This window comes from Electrona antarctica, assembly GCF_951216825.1.
Source record: "Electrona antarctica genome assembly, chromosome: 11".
Classification (NCBI taxonomy): domain Eukaryota; kingdom Metazoa; phylum Chordata; class Actinopteri; order Myctophiformes; family Myctophidae; genus Electrona; species Electrona antarctica.
In genome coordinates, this window is record NC_136792.1 from 10798158 (window position 1) to 10818721 (window position 20564).

At 47.0% G+C, this 20564-nt stretch overlaps 1 protein-coding gene across 3 annotated transcripts in view; it reads right to left on the bottom strand.

Moving 5' to 3' along the window:
- The window catches only part of dscaml1 (Down syndrome cell adhesion molecule like 1), a gene marked incomplete at its 3' end in the record, with an annotated part of 193388 nt that overhangs the window by 55350 nt on the left and 117474 nt on the right, over positions 1–20564 (bottom strand). For all 3 annotated transcript variants that reach the window (XM_079514495.1, XM_079514496.1, XM_079514494.1), the window contains exon 17: positions 18182–18252. In XM_079514495.1, coding sequence (XP_079370621.1) covers positions 18182–18252 — 71 coding nt within the window. The remainder of the gene's footprint in view (positions 1–18181; positions 18253–20564) is intronic.

Below are 20564 nucleotides of genomic sequence, written 5' to 3' on the forward strand. Positions count from 1 at the left end.
TAACTCACCGGTTGGCCTGACCCAGGACTGGAGCAGTAGATGGTGTATTTGCGGATGATTCCATTTGGTTTGTGCGGGGGGAGCCAGGACACCACCACGCTGCTGGCGGAGGAGGGCACAGCTTTGATGCCAGCGGGCGGTCCGGGGTCTGAATCAGAGAGAGAGAGAGAGAGAGAGAGAGAGAGAGAGAGAGAGAGAGAGAGAGAGAGGGTGAAAACAATGAGTGAAAGGTGTCAGGGTGTGTAGAAGGATCAGTTAGTGGATGTCACTTGCATGCATTATATGGACAAAATATTGACAATAATAATAATAATGGATATAGCGCTTTTCTATGCCTACTCCAAACGCTTCACAAAGGTCCTCCATTCATTCATACATTGGGAGGTGAAGCGGCGAACAGTCGACACCGCAGCGTCCTCACCTCCCACATTCACACACCAACAGTGGCAGCCACTGGAGGCAAGGTGGGGTTCAGTGTCTTGCCCAAGGACACTTCGACATGTGGACAGGAGGAGGAGCCGGGATTCGAACCGCTGACCCACGGATCGCTTGGCGACCTGCTCTATCTCCTGAGCCACAGCCGCCCAAGCACTGCACCGTCAAAGAAGTCTCTTTTCTTCTGTGTATGTGTGTGTGTGTGTGTGTGTGTGTGTGTTCATGGCCTGCAAGTATGTTTGTGTGTGTGTGATACGCGCACGCGTGCGTATAGTGTGGAGGGATTGGAGGGTCTTATAGAAGTGTTTGTGTGCAGATTTACTCGTCATAGATTCCCATTAAATAAGCTCAATTGACTTAATGCCCCCAGCAGCGGGGAAACAGAGGAGGGAGACAAGGGCAAGGGGAGAGAGGGGGGGGGGGGGGTGCAGGGGGGGCCTGGCCATATGTCAAACAATACAGGCCATATGTGTGTTTACATGCTTACAGGCTGAACTGAAGTAGTTTCATAACGGACCATGAACACATGAGGATAAGGTCAGGGCACTGGCCCTGACAACCACAACAAAAACGTCTCAATTAGATGCAAATACACCATGTGTAAATGTCACACACGCCCCCCCCCCCCCCCCCCCCCACACACACACACACACACACAGGCGCACACACACACACGCACACACAATAAGCATATTCAAAGCCTCCACGAGCTTTGGGTCCCCAAGAGAGTGAGAGGCCTTGGAAAGGACATGAAAGAAGTATATGAGTTTCTGTCTCTCTTCCTCTCTCTCTCTCCGTTTGTGTTTGTACGTGTGTTTGTACGTGTGTGCGCGCGCGTGTGTGTGTGTGTGTGTGTGTGTGTGTGTGTGTGTGTGTGTGTGTGTGTGTGTGTGTGTGTGTGTGTGTGTGTGTGTGTGTCCTGGGCATGACGTTAAACTGCTCCGTTGCAACTACCATCGTCAATGCAGTATAGGTGCATGGATGCATTTGCAATTTCTGTGGACTATGTAACTTGCATACAAGAAGGCCTTTACAGGATCTCCTCACTGGTCGACAAAAACACCTTGAAGACCTTAACAGGAGCCCTTGTACAAGGCTTCTTTGACTATGCATGCACCTCCTGGTACCACAGCACCTCAAAGGCCCTTAAAACTAGGCTCCAGACCTCCCAAAACAAACTGGTCAGGCTCCTACTTGGCCTCACCCCCCGAACCCACCTCACCCCTGCCCACTTTGACAGACTGGCATGGCTTAGGGTCGGCGACAGAGTACAGCATCTTGCAATGGGTCTGGTCCACAAGATTCGATACTCCACCAAGATACCCATGTACCTGTGTAGATACTTCCTTAATGTTAACGAAGTCCACACCCACAACACCAGAGGGAGTGCAACGAACCATGTTCAACCCAGATTCGGCACAAACAAGGGACTGAATTATTTTCGCTCCTATGCCACCAAAATGTGGAACGCCCTACCAACAGTCATTAAGACATGCAAATCCCTTGACTCCTTCAAAACCGCTCTCAAAGGGCACCTACGGATGGCTGCAATTCGAAACTGGCCCCCGTAAAATCTGAATAGCCTATAGGACATACCCACGGACTGGTTGTCGGACGGTTTCGACAACTTGGGATGCCCGCCCAAAGACAAGGCATGCAAGGCTGGCAAAGTGTGCCATCTCTGCTGCCCTTTATGGCGGAGCCCAAGGAGTGCTAAGTGGAAAGTGGAAATTAATCCCAATGCATTTTTCCCATAGACATTTCAAAAAGTATTTATTTAAAGACGGTTACGCCGCGGACAAAGCCAACTCGAGTCGTGACAACTCATGACAACACAAACAATATTTTGGACCAAACAAATAATTACAAAGAAGAAAAACAACAAAAAAAGTGTTGTAACCTGCCGTTTTTTTCTTCTTTCTAATTATTTTTTCGGCCCCAAAAATTGTGTTTGTTGTCATGATTTGTCACGACTCGAGTTGGCTTAAATAAATACTTTTTGAAATGTCTATGGGAAAAATGCATTGGGATTCATTTCCTGGTCCATGGTAGGGGGCGGGACTGGGACGCTCTATCGCTAACGACGATGCTAAAACAACAACAGGTGAATATATATATTTTTAAACTGCGGATGAAGGCGAATTAATCGAAAGCCGTCTGTACGTCTGTGGCTACCTGGACAAAGATATATTTAACTCGGCCATACCTCTTAGGCATCTATAAGGAAGTATTTAGACAGATACATCATAATGCAGGGTGTCTTGGTGGTGTAGCGAATCTTATGTGGACCACCAGACCCATTGCAAGTCAGTCTGTCTGAATCAGAGACAGACAGACGGAGAGAGTCCAGACAAAGTGACAGACTGAGGATGCTCTCTTTGCATCATTCACTGTTACATACAGTAGAGAGAGAGAGAGAGAGAGAGAGAGAGAGAGAGAGGGAGAGAGAGAGAGAGAGAGAGAGGGAGGGAGCCTCTGGACATTGTGTCAACACGCATCAGAGAATCAGAAAAAGAGAAACACTTAGCTTGGCACATCAACACACACACATGCATGCACAAAGTCATGAATCCCGCAAGCACGCACGCACGCACGCACGCACGCACGCACGCACGCACGCACGCACGCAAACGTGAATCCCTTTATTCCTTCAAAACCGCTCTCAAAGACCACCCACGGACGGCTGCAAATCCAAACTCCCCCCCACCCCCCCGTAAAAAAAATTGTACACACAAGTGCTTTATCAGTGTGTCGTCCACAGTAACAGTGTTTGTATGCTTTCGTTTGAAATGTACCCATTCTGCATACTGTGAAATTAAGATTTTCAATCAATCAATCAATCAATCAATCAATCAATCAATCAATCAATCAATCAATCAATCAATCAATCACATATTAGAAGCCATGACAGGATTGTACAAAGAGGGTATCAATATCCAGTCTGAAATGACCCTTATCTTCTAACACCCCCTTTCCCCCCTCGTCCTCGTCCTTCCTCGTTCCTCTCCCATGGCCCCGGGGAGAGGAGCGAGAGAGGAGGATATATGGATGTAATCCACAGCCCGCCAGTGTAAGCACAAAATTAATTCACTCTAATCCACAAAGAATTAATCCCGCTCCTTGTGCTGTGTTCTGAGCCGGGGGGGGGCTTACATGCACACGTGCACGTGCACGCATGCACACGCGTACACACGCACACACACACACACACGCGTACACACGCACACACACGTACACACGCACACACACACACACACACACACACACACACACACACACACACACACACACACACACACACACACACACACACACACACACACACACACACACACACACACACACACACACACACAGGCTTCTAAATTCTCATTAGCAGTGTTAATGGCACATCAGAGCACAAAGAGGCTTTAATCAGCCAGCTCAGCTTTCCAAGGCCCTGTCTCTAGGCCTCCAGCCCTCCACTGTGGTCCTCCTGACTGTCTCTAGGCCTCCAGCCCTCCACTGTGGTCCTCCTGACTGTCTATAGGCCTCCAGCCCTCCACTGTGGTCCTCCTGACTGTCTCTAGGCCTCCAGCCCTCCACTGTGGTCCTCCTGACTGTCTCTAGGCCTCCAGCCCTCCACTGTGGTCCTCTGACTGTCTATAGACCTCCAGCCCTCCACTGTGGTCCTCCTGACTGTCTATATAGGCCTCCAGCCCTCCACTGTCGTCCTCCTGACTGTCTCTAGGCCTCCAGCCCTCCACTGTGGTCCTCCTGACTGTCTCTAGGCCTCCAGCCCTCCACTGTGGTCCTCCTGACTGTCTCTAGGCCTCCAGCCCTCCACTGTGGTCCTCCTGACTGTCTCTATGCCTCCAGCCCTCCACTGTGGTCCTCCTGACTGTCTATAGGCCTCCAGCCCTCCACTGTGGTCCTCCTGACTGTCTATAGACCTCCAGCCCTCCACTGTGGTCCTCCTGACTGTCTATAGACATCCAGCCCTCCACTCTGGTCCTCTGACTGTCTATAGGCCTATAGCCCTCCACTGTGGTCCTCTGACTGTCTATAGACCTCCAGCCCTCCACTGTGGTCCTCCTGACTGTCTATAGACCTCCAGCCCTCCACTCTGGTCCTCCTGACTGTCTCTAGGCCTCCAGCCCTCCACTGTGGTCCTCCTGACTGTCTATATAGGCCTCCAGCCCTCCACTGTGGTCCTCCTGACTGTATATAGGCCTCCAGCCCTCCACTGTGGTCCTCCTGATTGTCTATAGACCTCCAGCCCTCCACTGTGGTCCTCTGACTGTCTATAGACCTCCAGCCCTCCACTGTGGTCCTCCTGACTGTCTATAGACCTCCAGCCCTCCACTGTGGTCCTCCTGCCTGTCTATAGACCTCCAGCCCTCCACTGTGGTCCTCCTGACTGTCTATAGACCTCCAGCCCTCCACTGTGGTCCTCCTGACTATCTATAGGCCTCCAGCCCTCCACTGTGGTCCTCCTGACTGTCTCTAGGCCTCCAGCCCTCCACTCTGGTCCTCCTGACTGTCTCTAGGCCTCCAGCCCTCCACTGTGGTCCTCCTGACTGTCTATATAGGCCTCCAGCCCTCCACTGTGGTCCTCCTGACTGTCTCTAGGCCTCCAGCCCTCCACTCTGGTCCTCCTGACTGTCTCTAGGCCTCCAGCCCTCCACTCTGGTCCTCCTGACTGTCTCTAGGCCTCCAGCCCTCCACTGTGGTCCTCCTGACTGTCTATAGACCTCCAGCCCTCCACTGTGGTCCTCTGACTGTCTATAGACCTCCAGCCCTCCACTCTGGTCCTCCTGACTGTCTATAGGCCTCCAGCCCTCCACTGTGGTCCTCCTGACTGTCTATAGGCCTCCAGCCCTCCACTGTGGTCCTCCTGACTGTCTATAGACCCCACTGTGGTCCTCCTGACTGTCTATAGACCCCACTGTGGTCCTCCTGACTGTCTATAGACCCCACTGTGGTCCTCTGACTGTCTATAGACCCCACTAAATGGTAAGTGGTGCATTTATATAGCGCCTTTATCCAAGGCACTTTACATAGATTGTGCATTACATTCACCCAGTCACACACACATTCATACACCGATGGCGGCGGAAACCATGCAAGGCAGCAACCAGCACATCAGGAGCAATTAGGGGTTCAGTGTCTTGCTCAAGGACACTTCGACACTAACTCTGGGGGAGCCCGGGTTTGAACTGGCAACCTTGCGGTTACCATCCAGCCACTCTACCCCTGAGCCACTGCCGCCCCACTGTGCCGCCACTGTGGTCCTCCTGACTGTCTATAGACCCCACTGTGGTCCTCCTGACTGTCTATAGACCCCACTGTGGTCCTCCTGACTGTCTATAGACCCCACTGTGGTCCTCCTGACTGTCTATAGACCTCCCTACACTGTGATCCATCTGGCTACTGGCTCCATATTCGTGACCGCTAAACCCCATATCCCTAATCTTCTTTGCCTATTTTTTACTATTTTGAAAAACACTTTTGAATAGTTCAACTAGCCAATCTACATTGACACATTGTGAGCTTGTAGACTGGCCATTTTATCTATTCAAAAATGTTTTGCATAACTCTGAAAGTGTAAACATGTACATGTTGGATCCTCTACTTTGTGTCCTGACAAACAATCTAAACCAGTGGTTCTCAACATTTTGTGGATCAGGGCCCCCCCTTATATTACCAGGTGCCAAGGAGGTCTCCAAGTTCCCTATACAGAATTAATAGTGTTAGTGTAAAAAACAGCCTGTTTTTCTTTCCCCCAGTTTTGGTCCCAGTCCTCATAGTCAAGTGTTCTATACTCACAGTCTTCTCGGGTCTGGATGTAGAGAACGTTGCTGCGGACTCCGTCCCCAGCCTGGGTGTAGGCCAGCACCTGGATGCTGTAGTTGGTGAACTTCTCCAGGCCTCGGAGCTCCACCTGCTCCTTGACTGTGGTGATGTTCTCCATCTCTCCCCACTCTGATGACATGTTGTGGACACATGGGCAGACACAGCAGGGGTCAGGGGTCATCGGCATGTTGGCTTGGTGATGGACATTTTTGGCACGCGGGTGAAATCACCCCTCAACGGCTTCTGACAGACATACTAGGGGTTGGAACATGCATCCAGCAATACCAACCCAGTAGTGACTTTGAGTGGCAGCACACAAAGCCACAAACGCACCCCTCGCCAACCATAATCCGGTCGTTTTAACGGACCCCTCACCAACCTTAATCCAGTCGTTTTAACGGACCCCTCACCAACCATAATCCAGTCGTTTTAACGCACCCCTCACCAACCATAATCCGGTCGTTTTAACGCACCCCTCACCAACCATAATCCGGTCGTTTTAACGCACCCCTCACCAAACTTAATCCAGTCGTTTTAACGGACCCCTCACCAACCTTAATCCAGTCGTTTTAACGGACCCCTCACCAAACTTAATCCAGTCGTTTTAATGGACCCCTCACCAACCTTAATCCAGTCGTTTTAACGGACCCCTCACCAACCTTAATCCGGTTGTTTTAACGGACCCCTCACCAACCTTAATCCAGTCGTTTCAACGGACCCCTCACCAACCTTAATCCGGTCGTTTTAACGGACCCCTCACCAACCTTAATCCGGACATATACAATTAGTCATTGGCGTGCACAGATAGACACTAGGTGCACCTACCCTTTGCCCTCTGGACAGCAATGTGCCCTTTTTTTTTGTACAGTGTACACTGTACAGTATGTGGACCATGGAGACATTGATCAATTCTTGATAAAAAGCTTCTAATATATTATTTATGCCCCAAAATCTATAAATCTCACACTATTAAAGGCAACCAGCCGGTTCCACGCGCTGCACAAGGTGCCCTTTTTTCACTTGAGCACCTGCCCCTCTAAATGTCTGTGCACGCCACTGGAATTAGTATCATTACCAGAAACACATAACGAGATATAGCCCTGAATGACCATAACAGGTATTATGTAACTCTGAGAGTGTACAAATGGAACCAAATGGACCCACATAGGGTCCATTTGGTTCCATTTGTACACTCTCAGAGTTATGGGGGTCTTTGCAAATAAAACATTTGAGAACCACCAGTAGTACTAGTAGTACCTACCAACAGTCATTAAGACTGTGAATCCCTTGACTCCTTCAAAACCGCTCTCAAAGGGGCACCTACGGACGGCTGCAATTCGAAACTGGCCCCCGTAAAATCTGAATCCCCACACCACCCCTTTTTTCCCCTGACTGTATATGTTTCTTTTCCCTTTTTACCTCCTTTATGATGAATTCCTGTTCTGTTGTTTGGCTATATAGAAGTGTCAATTTTTACGTCTCTAAATGTTTTGATGAATTGAACAAGGTGGACCCTCGTAAACAAGTGTAATGCTTTATGGTGTCGTCCACTCACAGTTGACAGTTTTTGTATTGAGTTGTGCTTGAAATGTACTGCAAACTGTTAATAAATACTTCAATCAATGAAATACTTCAATCAATCAATCAATCAATCAAAGTAGTGGACTCATAGATTATGTGTGCCATAATATCGTAGTACATCATTGTCATACATATTTCAAATAAGGGATAGGAAAATGGCCTGGGTTGAGGAGTGCACGCGCGTGCGCACACGCACACACACACACACACACACACACACACACACACACACACACACACACACACACACACACACACACACACACACCTCCATCTGGAAAGACAGCCCAGAAGACAACGCGGTATCCCTTGAGGACGCCGTGCAGCGTCATCCGGGGCGGTTCGGCCAGGTGATCACTGCCTCGTCTGATGTCACAGAGATGGCACGCACGTTCTGGGGCGGCTGGCTGGGCACTGTGGAGAAACACAAGGTTCCCGGGAAGTTAGTTCAACCCATTCAGACCTGAGATTTATATATGTCAGTACTGGTGCTCAGCAGAGAAAAAAGAATCCCGCAACACTGTTTTCACTTGAGTTAGATTTATTGAGCAACGTTTGGGTCGTCAGACCTTCATCAGGCATTCATCAGCATGGCTGAGGGAAGTAGGGCTGCTGGGTGGGGGGGGGGGGGGGGGGGATGGAGCACCCCCTCCGCCCAAGCACAGCCCCCCCTCGGACAGGAGGGGAAAAATAATAAGTTTAATCAAAACAGATTTCTGTTACTAGGCCTAATAAATATGCTGTATCACAGTATCGGCGCCTAAAGGCTCATTCATAGTCTGGATTTCCGGTGGTGAGGTGACCACCGCTCCGGTGGTGAGGTGACCACCGCTCCGGTGGTGAGGTGACCACCGGAGCTGAAATAACGTTGAGCGGTGGTGAGTAAAACAGAGAGAAGGGCTGGAGCGGGTGGCGGTGGTTTGCTCTTCACAGCGGCTCAGTGACGTCATGTTGTAGTTCGGTGGTCACCCCACCACCGAAAATCCAGACTATGTATGAGCCTTTACCCTGGTTAATTGCCTGTGTCAGTTTGCTCTTGCGTGTGGAGAGGGAAAGTAAAAGCCACTTTTCTGCGTGAAAATGCGCACATTTTGTGGCATGCGCTAAAGCGCGCACACCCTACTAAACGTTCAGCACCTCCTACTGTAAACATCTTCCATGTTCATCAGGTCTGACGACCGAAACCGTTGCTCAATAAATCTAAACTCAAGTGAATTCTTGTGGATTCTTTTTTCTCTACTTCTCAGTTCCAGTTATCCGACGCACCTGTCCATCGTAGGTGTGCAGACGGACTTTTTCGTATAGTACTGGTGCTAAACCTTTTTCATGTCAAGGACCTCCCAGAATGATCTGTATTTGTACTGTATTTGGACCCCCATCTGAAACTATGTTGTATCAGGGGACCCCCCCCCCCCCCAGAAGCAAAGGTATACGAGTTAAAAACGTTCACTGTGAACATTCAAAGATTTGTGCCACATTTTAACGATTTTTCAAAAACAGCAGATCTACAAGCTCGTAGCGCGGCACTCGGTGCCGCACTATGAGCTTGTAGATCTGCTATTTTTCAACAGCTGAAGTTTAAAATAATGGTTAAAAAATAGTTTAAAAGCTTTAAGTTGATACAAATGCGTTCCTGTCCTAAATGGGTTAATTGAAACCTATACTTCAGGTTCAGCCTACTACCCTTCAGTTCAGTTCAGTTCTGTAAATGGTCGGGAGAACGACGCGCAAATATCGTAAACGTTGTAGAGATTCACTGTTTGTAAAATATACGTGGAATCAATTCGGTAGCAATGCTGTACCTCCCAATGCTTGCCTCGCCTAAATAATTAGGGTCGGGGGGGAGTGTGCAACTCTGGAAACCTAAATCACATTTCCATATCAAACCTGGAGTAATAAAAAAGGCTAGTGATAGATAAAAGGCCCACGCTGTTTGTCCTGTCTGATGTATAGAAGCATCTCTCTCTCCCTCTCCCTCCCTCTCTCTCTCTCTCTCTCTCTCTCTCTCGATATACAGGCCTGTCTCTGTTCACTCCAGGCCAGGTGCCTGTTGGACTTGGCCGTAAACCCTGGGTCCACTGACCAATGGGCTTTGAGCTCTGTGAATAACCACACTGTCGACGACAAACAGGAGACAACTTGTGAGGGAAAGGAGAGGCGAGGAGAGGGTATACAGGAAGGGAGGAAGAGAGAGAGAGAGAGAGGGGGCTGGTTGAAAGACTGAGGGGCCATGAAAGAGAGAGAGAGAGAGAGAGAGTCTGCGGGGGCCAATCGCACCAGGGCGTCACTCTGCAGCTGGCGAAGACGAGGAGGAGGAGGAGGGAGGAAGGAGGGAGGGAGCGAAGAGGAGTGGAGAATCGAGGAGGGGTTTCATGTGAATCATCCCGTCGCGGCTCCATGCATGCATGCAGCGATGTGAAATTGAAATATTTCACAAAACATAATTCCTTCCGCGGTTCCCGCCCGTTTTCGCGCTCGCAACTTTAACGCGAGGAGATTGGGAGAGTGAACGAGGTGCACGGTGCCGCACAGTAACAGTAAGGGAGTCATGCTCAGGGCCGTGCAGAGAGTGTCCCGTAAGAGGGCACTTTTGGACAAAAATCGCGAAAATAGCAGATCTCCAAGCTCACAACGTGTCGCACTGCGACACGTTGATAGCTTGTAGATCAGCTATTTCCGGGGCACAGCCCAGCACTCTTTAGCTAGTGCAGATGCGGTGTGTAACGACATGGATTTCTAAACAAATTTGTTCAACGCAAAATACTGTGTTCAAGTTCGCTAGCCACGCCCATTAAGAAAATATGTTCTGGCGATTCAGGTCTGGTGATTCTGCCTACGGCGGCGTTAGTGTCGTTCGAAAATCCAATCACAGCAGCTGATTGGCCATCAGCCCCGTCACTCGACAGCGTCAGACAACAAACATGGCTGCCCCCACTGCCGTGACTCACGACCGTATCAATCTGGCTATTAAATCGACGTATGATAAATAGTTTCTTTACAGAAACGACAGGTTTTATAAACATCATCATCCGACATATTTTACCGCTTTTGTTTCCATGCTAGTAGCGCTCGTTGGCTGTGGTTTGTTTGGTTAGCAAACGGGTTAGCCATAGCCTCATTATTGACAACAACGTCATCTGCTTTCCTACTATTCTGATTGGTTGGTATGAACCAATCACCAACGACTGCCGCTTTGATGACACCCATCCCATAAACTGCTGCCGTGGGGAGGGCTTTCAGTCTGAATAATGAAGTGAAACGAAATGAAAATTCAGACTAAGTGTCAGGCTAGAGACTTCGGGAACAAAAGCAATTCTCCTGAATACTGCCTTCCGGTATGGCATGGAAAGGACAGGCATTTACATTTGTTTCACCATCAGTAAATGCTGCATTCGTGGTCTGCAGGAGAGGGCAGTCTCTCAGTTGTTTTACAGATGAGTAAAAGGGCAGGGGATGAAGCCCCCTTTGATGTCTATGTGTGCACGTGCCTGCAGGTCATGCTTAATTCACACTCGGTTGCCGTCGCTCACTGAAAATAGCTGTTGTGTGTAGCTTATGGCTATTTATGACTAAGTATAAATCAGGCTTAAACAGGAGAGAGGGTTGACCTGGGAAGGAGACGGAGTGCCTTCAAAAAGTACAGCGATATCGGTTTTAACGCATTTAGACCTGAGGTCGATTCTACAAAATGTATTCTAAATTCTGACAGTTTTCTGAAAAACCCATGTTTCTATATGAGTGGTTCTCAAACTATTTCATGTCAAGGACCCCAGAAATGATATATAATTGGCCGCCGACATCCATCTGAAAATATGTTGTTGCCCCCTAGAAGCAAAGATTTGAGTTAAACACGTTCAAAGATTTGTGCCACATTTTCACGATTTTTAAAAAATTGATATATAGCTAAAGTATAACATCATGCTTAAAAGGGGGTTTTAAATGTGGTTTTGGACTGGGGCTGAGGGGAGAGGGGAGAGGGGAATGGGAAACGAGGGACAGAGGAAGAGCAGGAAGAAAGAAAGGGGGAGAGTTGAAAGGAAGGGGAGCGAATGAAGGGCAGGAGAAAAGATGAAAAGAGAGGGAGCAGGGAGACAATGCGCTCAGCTGTGGATAATTACAGGAGAGAGAGAGGGGGGGGGAGAGAGAGAGAGAGAGAGAGAGAGAGAGAGAGAGAGAGACAGAGAGAGACAGAGAGAGAGAGAGAGAGAGAGAGAGAGACAGAGAGATACAGAGAGAGACAGAGAGAGACAGAGACAGAGACAGAGATAGAGACGAGGTAATTATAATTATTTTTAGTATGCTTGTTGTTATCACTATTATCATAATGGCCGTCAATATCACTGTCGCCACGGTGATAGCCACCGGGAAGTGCTGGAGGGCTCTGTGTGCTCTGGACCAATGGGGCTTCAGCCAACTGTTCACTGCAGGGCGGATGAGTGAGGGTGTGTGAGAGAGGGTGTGTGCGTGCGTGCCTGTGCCCGTGCGTGTGTACGTGTGCGTGCATGTGAGTTGTGTACGGGTGGGTGGGCGGGGGGGGGGGGGGGGGGGGGGGGTCTGCTAATACGTGTTTGCACAGGGCGGAAGAGACGAACCGTGCGGTCGACAGTGTGCGAGAGTCGCCGTGCATTTGAAATAATTTGTGTTTGCAAACGCTATTTACATTTTCACAGCTCGATGGAAACACAACAAGGAGAGAGAGAGAGAGAGTCCCATGCATAATGGCGGTGAGGAGGAGACGAGCAGATGTAGAGGTCACGCCGGAGCGAGTAAAAATAGAAAATGGAAAATACCGAGGGACATGTGTTCCGAGAAGCTCTGACATATCGTGGCTTGTCGGGTGGAAACCTCGTATGTCCAAAACCATAACTTTTCAAATAGATTTTTTTTTCACGTGTTCATGAGGTGACAGTACTTCATTTGTAGACCCCTATGGTGTGGTTGTTCGTGCATTGATGTCTTCCCTTTGTATTTTGTAGATTGACTATGTTTGAGGGGCGCTATATGAATGGGCAGCTTTGAGTGTTTGTGTAACTGTAAACACAAACATTGCGTAAATACAAACATTGTAAATACAACATACCATAGCACTTACCCTACCCCCTTAGACAGCACTTTTTAGACTTAGATAGCATTTGAAACAGACTTATAGCATGTCATGTAGACAGCACAATAACAGTACAGCATAGTATAATATATATGTATAGCTTATATGTATAGTGTCATTATATATAGATATGTTCTAGTTACGTTCTTAGCTTACGCATGTTTCTTGATAAATGCTTTTTATATATGTGATGTATTCCCATGCTTTTTGTTCTTGCTTAATGTAAGTCGCTCTGGATTAAGAGCGTCTGCTAAATGCCTGAATTGTAAATTGTAATTGAAGACGAAGGTGAGGACGCAAATTCTAATCGGCCCGAAATTAGATGATGCATTATGATGTATGATGATGAGAACCCCCCCCCCCCCCCCCCCCCCTCACTTCACACGGGTGTGATTTTTGTTAAATAAACAAAGCAAGCATTTCACAGGAAAACACACGGAGGACATATCAGTATATAGGGCATGATCATCTCACAGTTCCTCCCAATTATTTATTTTTTGCTTCTTTGATTGTTCACCAATAATGGATGTTTTACCCGTTGTGTGTTACTTTCAATCATCCGTATCACTATCACATCAAGGCAATTTGTATAGAGCACCGAAGTCCTGACTCGCTCATCCCCTAATTCGTGGAAGAAATGTCTCTATGGAGAATATCATGGGGTCATCTTAAAATCATCACATATAAGCATTGTGGTTCAAAAATAAACAAGCTGTCTCTGCGTTATTGTCAGGGAGGTGTCTCTGTATCGTTTGCGACAGTCAGTCACTCATATTTGATACCGTCTGTTTCTAGCAAAAATGTAACTAATTCAGCAGCAGTAACAATAGTGTTTTCTCTCAGTCAGTTGATTCTTCATATCCATATGAGTGTAACGGCCTGGGTGACATGTTTATTTTTCAAACACAGTTCTTATATGAGGCGATCTAAAATCCCCCTATGGGGATTACAATGCAAATAAAAAGTACAAGAACCCGTGGACTAAAGGCCTATTCATAGTCTGGATTTTCGGTGGTGAGGTGACCACCACTCCAGGGTGAGCTGACCACCGCTCCGGTGGTGAGGTGACCACCGCTCCGGTGGTGAGGTGACCACCACTCCGGTGGTGAGCTGACCACCACTCCGGTGGTGAGGTGACCACCACCAGCTGAAATAACGTTGAGCGGTTGTGAGTAAAAACAGAGAGAAGGGCTAGAGCGGTGGGGGTGGTTTGCTCTTCACCGCGGCTCGTGACGTCATGTTGTAGTTCAGTGGTCACCCCACCACCGAAAATCCAGACTATGTATGAGCCTTTAGCGCCCTCTACCGATATTGACGTCAGACTTCGGTGCTCTATTTCTAAAGCATATGTCACCAGATTTGACTGAGAGACTGCCATCGCGCAAATTACAGCTTTTCACCAGAGGATATTTTTCTTTTTTTCTTTTTTTCAAAATGAGTTAATAGCACAGGCAGACTCTTCACATACTAGAGCATGTCTGAAATAAGTGTCAGAGCTGAAATCGACATGTAAATATTAAATAAATGCTTAAACATGTAGCTAGGTGTAATGTTAGAGAACACAGAAGTGAACCTTTCAAGCCTGTTTTCTCAACTCGCTGTCTATTATTACTCTATAAGCCATATCTCCAAAACTGGTGGGTCAAACTGAACAACCAATATGTCAATTTGAAGCTATGATTCCCTGCTTTCATATGACATGACAAAACGAAAATTCAAAAAAATCCAATGGCAGTCCCTCAGTCAGATTTAGTCACATATGTCATATACACTGTCAGCTTCTGCTGACAGCCAGACCTTGACCTTGACAGTGACCTTGGACTTTGATCTGCAGCAGTTTTATTATAACGTACTATAACTCAATTTTTACATTACATTTTTTTACTAGTGAAAATCACAACGCGGCGCGAAGCAACACTTTGTGAGTTTCTAGGTCTGCTATTTTCATTACTTCTTAAACATTTGTTTTCTAATTCATGGATTTTTTAAATGTTTTATTTCTTCATGAAATGACTGGGGGAAAAAATCATTGCATTTTGTTTTTAGCCTAATTCATGAAAATGTTAGCCTTTTTGGGAATGTTTTTTGAAAAATATTTTTGAACTAATAATAATTAAAAACTAGACAAGGAGCAGCATCCAAACTGCAATGGGCTCAGAGATGATGTGCATATTGTTGAGGGGCGCTAGCCTCTCCTATATACAGGATTAATGTTTGTTTTAAAAACGCCATTGACAATGAAGGGAAAACTTACGCCATCTTGTCCCTAACACAAACATTAAATGCCATTAACAATAAAGAGAATTTAATGTTTGTTTTGTCACCGTTTGTTTTACATCACCATTACATCACCTAATCATGGCAACATGAGTTAGACTTTAATATATTAGCGCCCCTCACTTCACACAGGGGTTATTTTTTTATTTTAAGGCTGCACAGCAATGTATCGTTAACTAATCAGCTCTCCACAATGCAGCAGCATGGTCCTGGAGGTCACAAGACCAAATAGCCCACATTTAAACTGGCAACCAAGACATGAAAAGAGGTTCGATCAGGACATGATAGGTCATGATTGTACGCAAATACCAGTATAGTAGTATAGTGTGTGTGTGTGTGTGTGTGTGTGTGTGTGTGTGTGTGTGTGTGTGTGTGTGTGTGTGTGTGTGCGTGCGTGCGTGCGTGCGTGCGTGCGTGCGTGCGTGCGTGCGTGCGTGCGTGCGTGCGTGCGTGCGTGCGTGCGTGCGTGCGTGCGTGCGTGCGTGCGTGCGTGCGTGCGTGCGTGCGTGTGTGTGTGTGAGAGCGACAGAGCGTGTGTGTGTGTGTGTGTGAGTGAGTGTGCGTGACCCGTCCTCCTCACCGTCCTCCAGTGTGGTGGCGTTGATCTCGGAGCTGGAGGGCCCCGTGCCGGCTCTGTTGAAGGCCTGCACCACCACGCCGTACTGGGCGAACTTCTTCAGGTTGTCCAGGGTGTACACCTCGCTGTCCCCCGTGGCCTTCATCTCCACGATGCTGTACTGGCCGTTGCTGCCCGGCCCGTTCTCCCTGTAGCCGATCTGGTATCCACGGATCACCCCGTTCTGCAGTTCCTTCCTGGGGGCCTGGCATGAGGAGGATATTAACCCATTTAGACCTGAGGACGATTCTACAAATGCCTTCTAAATCATGACAGTTTTCTGAAAACCCCATGTTTCTATATGTCAGTCGTTCTCAAACTATTTAATGTCAAGGACCGCCAAAAATTGGCCACCGACCCGCATCTGAAAATATGCTGTTCCAGGGACCCCCCAGAAGCACAGATTTGAGCTAAAAACGTTCGCTCTGAAAGAATATATATTCAAAGATTTGTGCCACATTTTCACGATTTTTCAAAAATAGCAGACCCACAAGCTATGAGCTTGTAGACCTGCTATTTTCCAATAGCTAAAGTATAACACAATGCTTCAAACACCAAAAGGGGTTCCCGCTCAGAATGGGTTAAGGTAGAGAAGAAAGGAAAGAAACATCGAAGAAATGCCATGAATAAGGGCCTTTCTCGGGCCCCGCCTCGCTCCCATTGTTTACATTTTGTTTAGGATCCAAGATGGCTGCAGCACCAGGAGGTAGTGGGGCAGAGGGGAGTGGGGCGGGTCGTCATTATGCCCTTACTGGGCTGCGTTCACACATTCAACACACCGGTCTTGTGTCTGACACCTGTCTTGTGTCTGAACACAGCATTGGAGCAGCCATTAAACACTATACAAAACACAAGACAGGTGTCTTGAATGTGTGAACGCAGCCCAGTAAGGGCATATGACGACCCAGCCCTGCTCCCCTCGGCCTCACCCCCTCCTGGTGCTGCGGCCATCTTGGTTCCTAAACAGAATGTAAACAATGGGAGCGGGGTGGGGCCGAGAAAGGCCCTTATTAGAACAAATATTTAGTAGAGGTAGTGAAAATAGCCAATCCACAAGCACCAATTGTGTTCTTGTACAGTAGGCTATTTTAACAAGTTTGGGTCCTGGACGAACATCTAATTTCTGGTTTGGGTCATGGGTTAAAAAGTTCGGGAGCCACCGTGCAGTCCAGGCACCTTGACAGTGTGTCGCGGATTCGAGTCCCGATTAGGGCATTCACTTCTAGTCATTTTACTAGTTGACTAGTTGACCTAGTTTACTAGTCGACTACGGGGTACACATTTAAAAACTGTGTACATTGGTGACTATAACTATAATCTACCTGATCTTGAGGCCTACAAAATATATATATATATTTTTTTCTTATCAACTAGTACCAACAAGGTCGACTAGTGGATTTACTAGTCGACTAGTTGAATAGTCGACTAGTTGCTTGATGCCCTAGTCCCGATCCCGACAAACTTTGCTGTGTGTCTTCCCCCCACCTCTCTCCCAGTTTCCTGTTGAGCTATACTGTATCCTATATTATAACCAATCAAAAGTCTGGATGTCTGTCTAAGAGGCCCGGCTCGCCGGGCGTGGAATGCGAGCGCCCAGTGGGCCACTTTTGGTAAGCAGAACTGGCGCTTCTGGGATGAACCGCGCGTGTGTGTGTGTGTGTGTGTGTGTGTGTGGCAGGATTCTCAATTCACATCCGCTCAAAGTGAATGTCACTGTTTATCTACGTGCCATTATTCAGAATCATTCACTGGGCAGCGTAGCTCAGTAACGGCTGATTTATACTCCGTTGCGGGCCGTGTTGCACGCCGAAAATAGCCGATTTACAAGCCGAGCTTGTAAATCGTCTGCCTTTGATGCACGACACCAGCGTGCAACTAAACATATAATATATCACCCTTTATCACCCCGGGACAACAAACCGACTGGCAAAGTGCTGAAGGGAGACACAAGGCTGAAATGTGTCTGGTGGATGTTGCTGAACTCATTTACTGCCAGAGTAAATACATAAATAATCCGCCCACTGCCGGCGATTTTTTAGTTTTTCCAAGTAGTCACAGAATATTTATATCCACGATCGCTGATGAACACGCAGGTTTTCTCAGTGACTCTCTCTATTTTACCCTTCTCTAAAAACAGCAGTTCTCAAAGTGAGGTCCAGGGACCGTACAGGTCCGTAACTCTGAGAGTGCACAGGAATGGAAACTTATACAGGTCCATTTTGGTTCCATTTGTGCACTCTCTAAAACATTTGAGAGCCACTGAGGTAGAAGCGTGCTTATATGAAAAGTCACCAATATAGGCGTAGAGCAGTCTTTGCTCATGTCATCTATACCTTCCAAGTGACCCTGATGCTCTGGGAGGTGACCGGCTCAAGGATCACTTCCATGGGAGGTCCATCGGGCTCTGCAGGCAGAGAGAGAGAAGATGGTTGGTTACACAGAGATGTTGATTACTGTCAAATGAACAGCGGTGGACTTTTTTGACTTATGTATTTCCAATGGATAAATTCAATACTATTTCCCCTACATTTTTGTTATGATTTGGTTTGATTATCGAAATGCATCTCTAGACAGAAATTGCGACCAAACACTTTCTTGTCATTCACCTAAACCTCCGCACTGCAACTGGCACATAAATATGAAAAAAATGCTTCAGGTTATTTCCTCTAAGTCCTCCTGTTATTTCATACAGACTACATACTTACCACTGTTCTTACATAAAGTCTGTCTTTCATGTGCTCATTCAGTAGCATGTACAAGATGTATCCCCTGGCCTTTTGCTATGAGGTCAAGTCCAAATAGAAAAATTAACATGCTCCTAGTTTTGCAATGAAAATGTCCAGTTAATTCTTCAGGAATGTGTAAAAAGAAATCCAGGAAGAGAGTACTAGCACTAAAACGTTTAGGAATAGCGCGTCACAGTCCCGCCCCCTTTCATGACGACGAGAGACCCGTAAAAGAATTCCCCGTTCATTTTCCTCATAGACTTTTCAAAAAGTATTTATTTAAAGACGTTTACGCCGCGGACAAAGCCAACTCGACTTGTGACAAATCATGACAATAAAGTGAATAAACACAATGTTTTGGGCCGATCAAATAATTTGTAAGAAGAAAAACAAAACAAAAGGTGTTGTATCCTGCCTTTTTTTGTCTTCTTTCTAATTATTTGATCGGCCCAAAACATTGTGATTTGTCACAACTCGAGTTGGCTTTGTCCGGGGCGTAAACGTCTTTAAATAAATACTTTTTGAAAAGTCTATGAGGAAAATGAACGGGGAATTCTTTTCCGGGTCTCTCGAGGCCCGGGGCGGGACTGCGACGCTCTATAGGAGGATAATGTATTGTGTTCAGTTTCATTCCAGCACAATGAAAGTACATGAATTCTGGGACAGGCGGCTGGCGAGACATTAGTGAGAACAAAACATCTTACGTTACTAAGATACAGTACTTGTAGTACTGTTCTTGTCGTAAAACAATACGAAAACAGGGATAAACAGCTGTTCATCAATGTAGGTGGAGTAGAACAGTATGAACTAAATATTTTTGATTCAAAGCATGAATTATGTTTTGAAAGATGTCTTTTTAGCTTGGAAAGTTTGAAATCCTAAAACTTTGAAGGCCTTTTTTCTCAACACTGCACAGTTTTCGGAAAGAACATAATTATGGTGTAGTTCCAAAACTGTTGGTTAATCCATAAAAGTGATATTGTCTTGCACTGTAGCTCTGATCCCCTACTGTACCTGTACTTTGATTTTATTAAAACAATAAAATAAAAAACAAATATGTGACCATCTGCCTTCAGTCACATTATAACTTTGTTTGACCTTGGTGGTGAAAATAAATATATTAACACATTAAAACGGGGGAATCTACCTGAGGCTTCTGATTGGTCTGTGGCGCGAGTTGGGACAAAAACACCAGTTTGATGTCATATCAGTGCACAGCTACTGCTGTTGCCCTGCAATGTTCCCTTATGATTCACTAAACCCCACACAGCTGCTGCTGTTGTCCTGCAACGTCCCCTTATCATTCACTAAATTCACCACACACAGCTACTGCTGTTGCCCTGCAATGTTCCCTTATGATTCACTAAACACCACACAGCTACTGCTGTTGCCCTGCAATGTTCCCTTATGATTCACTAAACCCCACACAGCTACTGCTGTTGCCCTGCAATGTTCCCTTATGATTCACTAAACACCACACAGCTGCTGCTGTTGCCCTGCAATGTCCCCTTATGATTCACTAAACCCCACACAGCTACTGCTGTTGCCCTGCAATGTCCCCTTATGATTCACTAAACCCCACACAGCTACTGCTGTTGCCCTGCAATGTTCCCTTATGATTCACTAAACCCCACACAGCTACTGCTGTTGCCCTGCAATGTCCCCTTATGATTCACTAAACCCCACACAGCTACTGCTGTTGCCCTGCAATGTTCCCTTATGATTCACTAAACACCACACAGCTACTGCTGTTGCCCTGCAATGTTCCCTTATGATTCACTAAACACCACACAGCTACTGCTGTTGCCCTGCAATGTCCCCTTATGATTCACTAAACACCACACAGCTGCTGCTGTTGCCCTGCAATGTCCCCTTATGATTCACTAAACACCACACAGCTGCTGCTGTTGTCCTGCAACGTCCCCTTATCATTCACTAAATTCACCACACACAGCTACTGCTGTTGCCCTGCGACGTCCCCTTATCATTC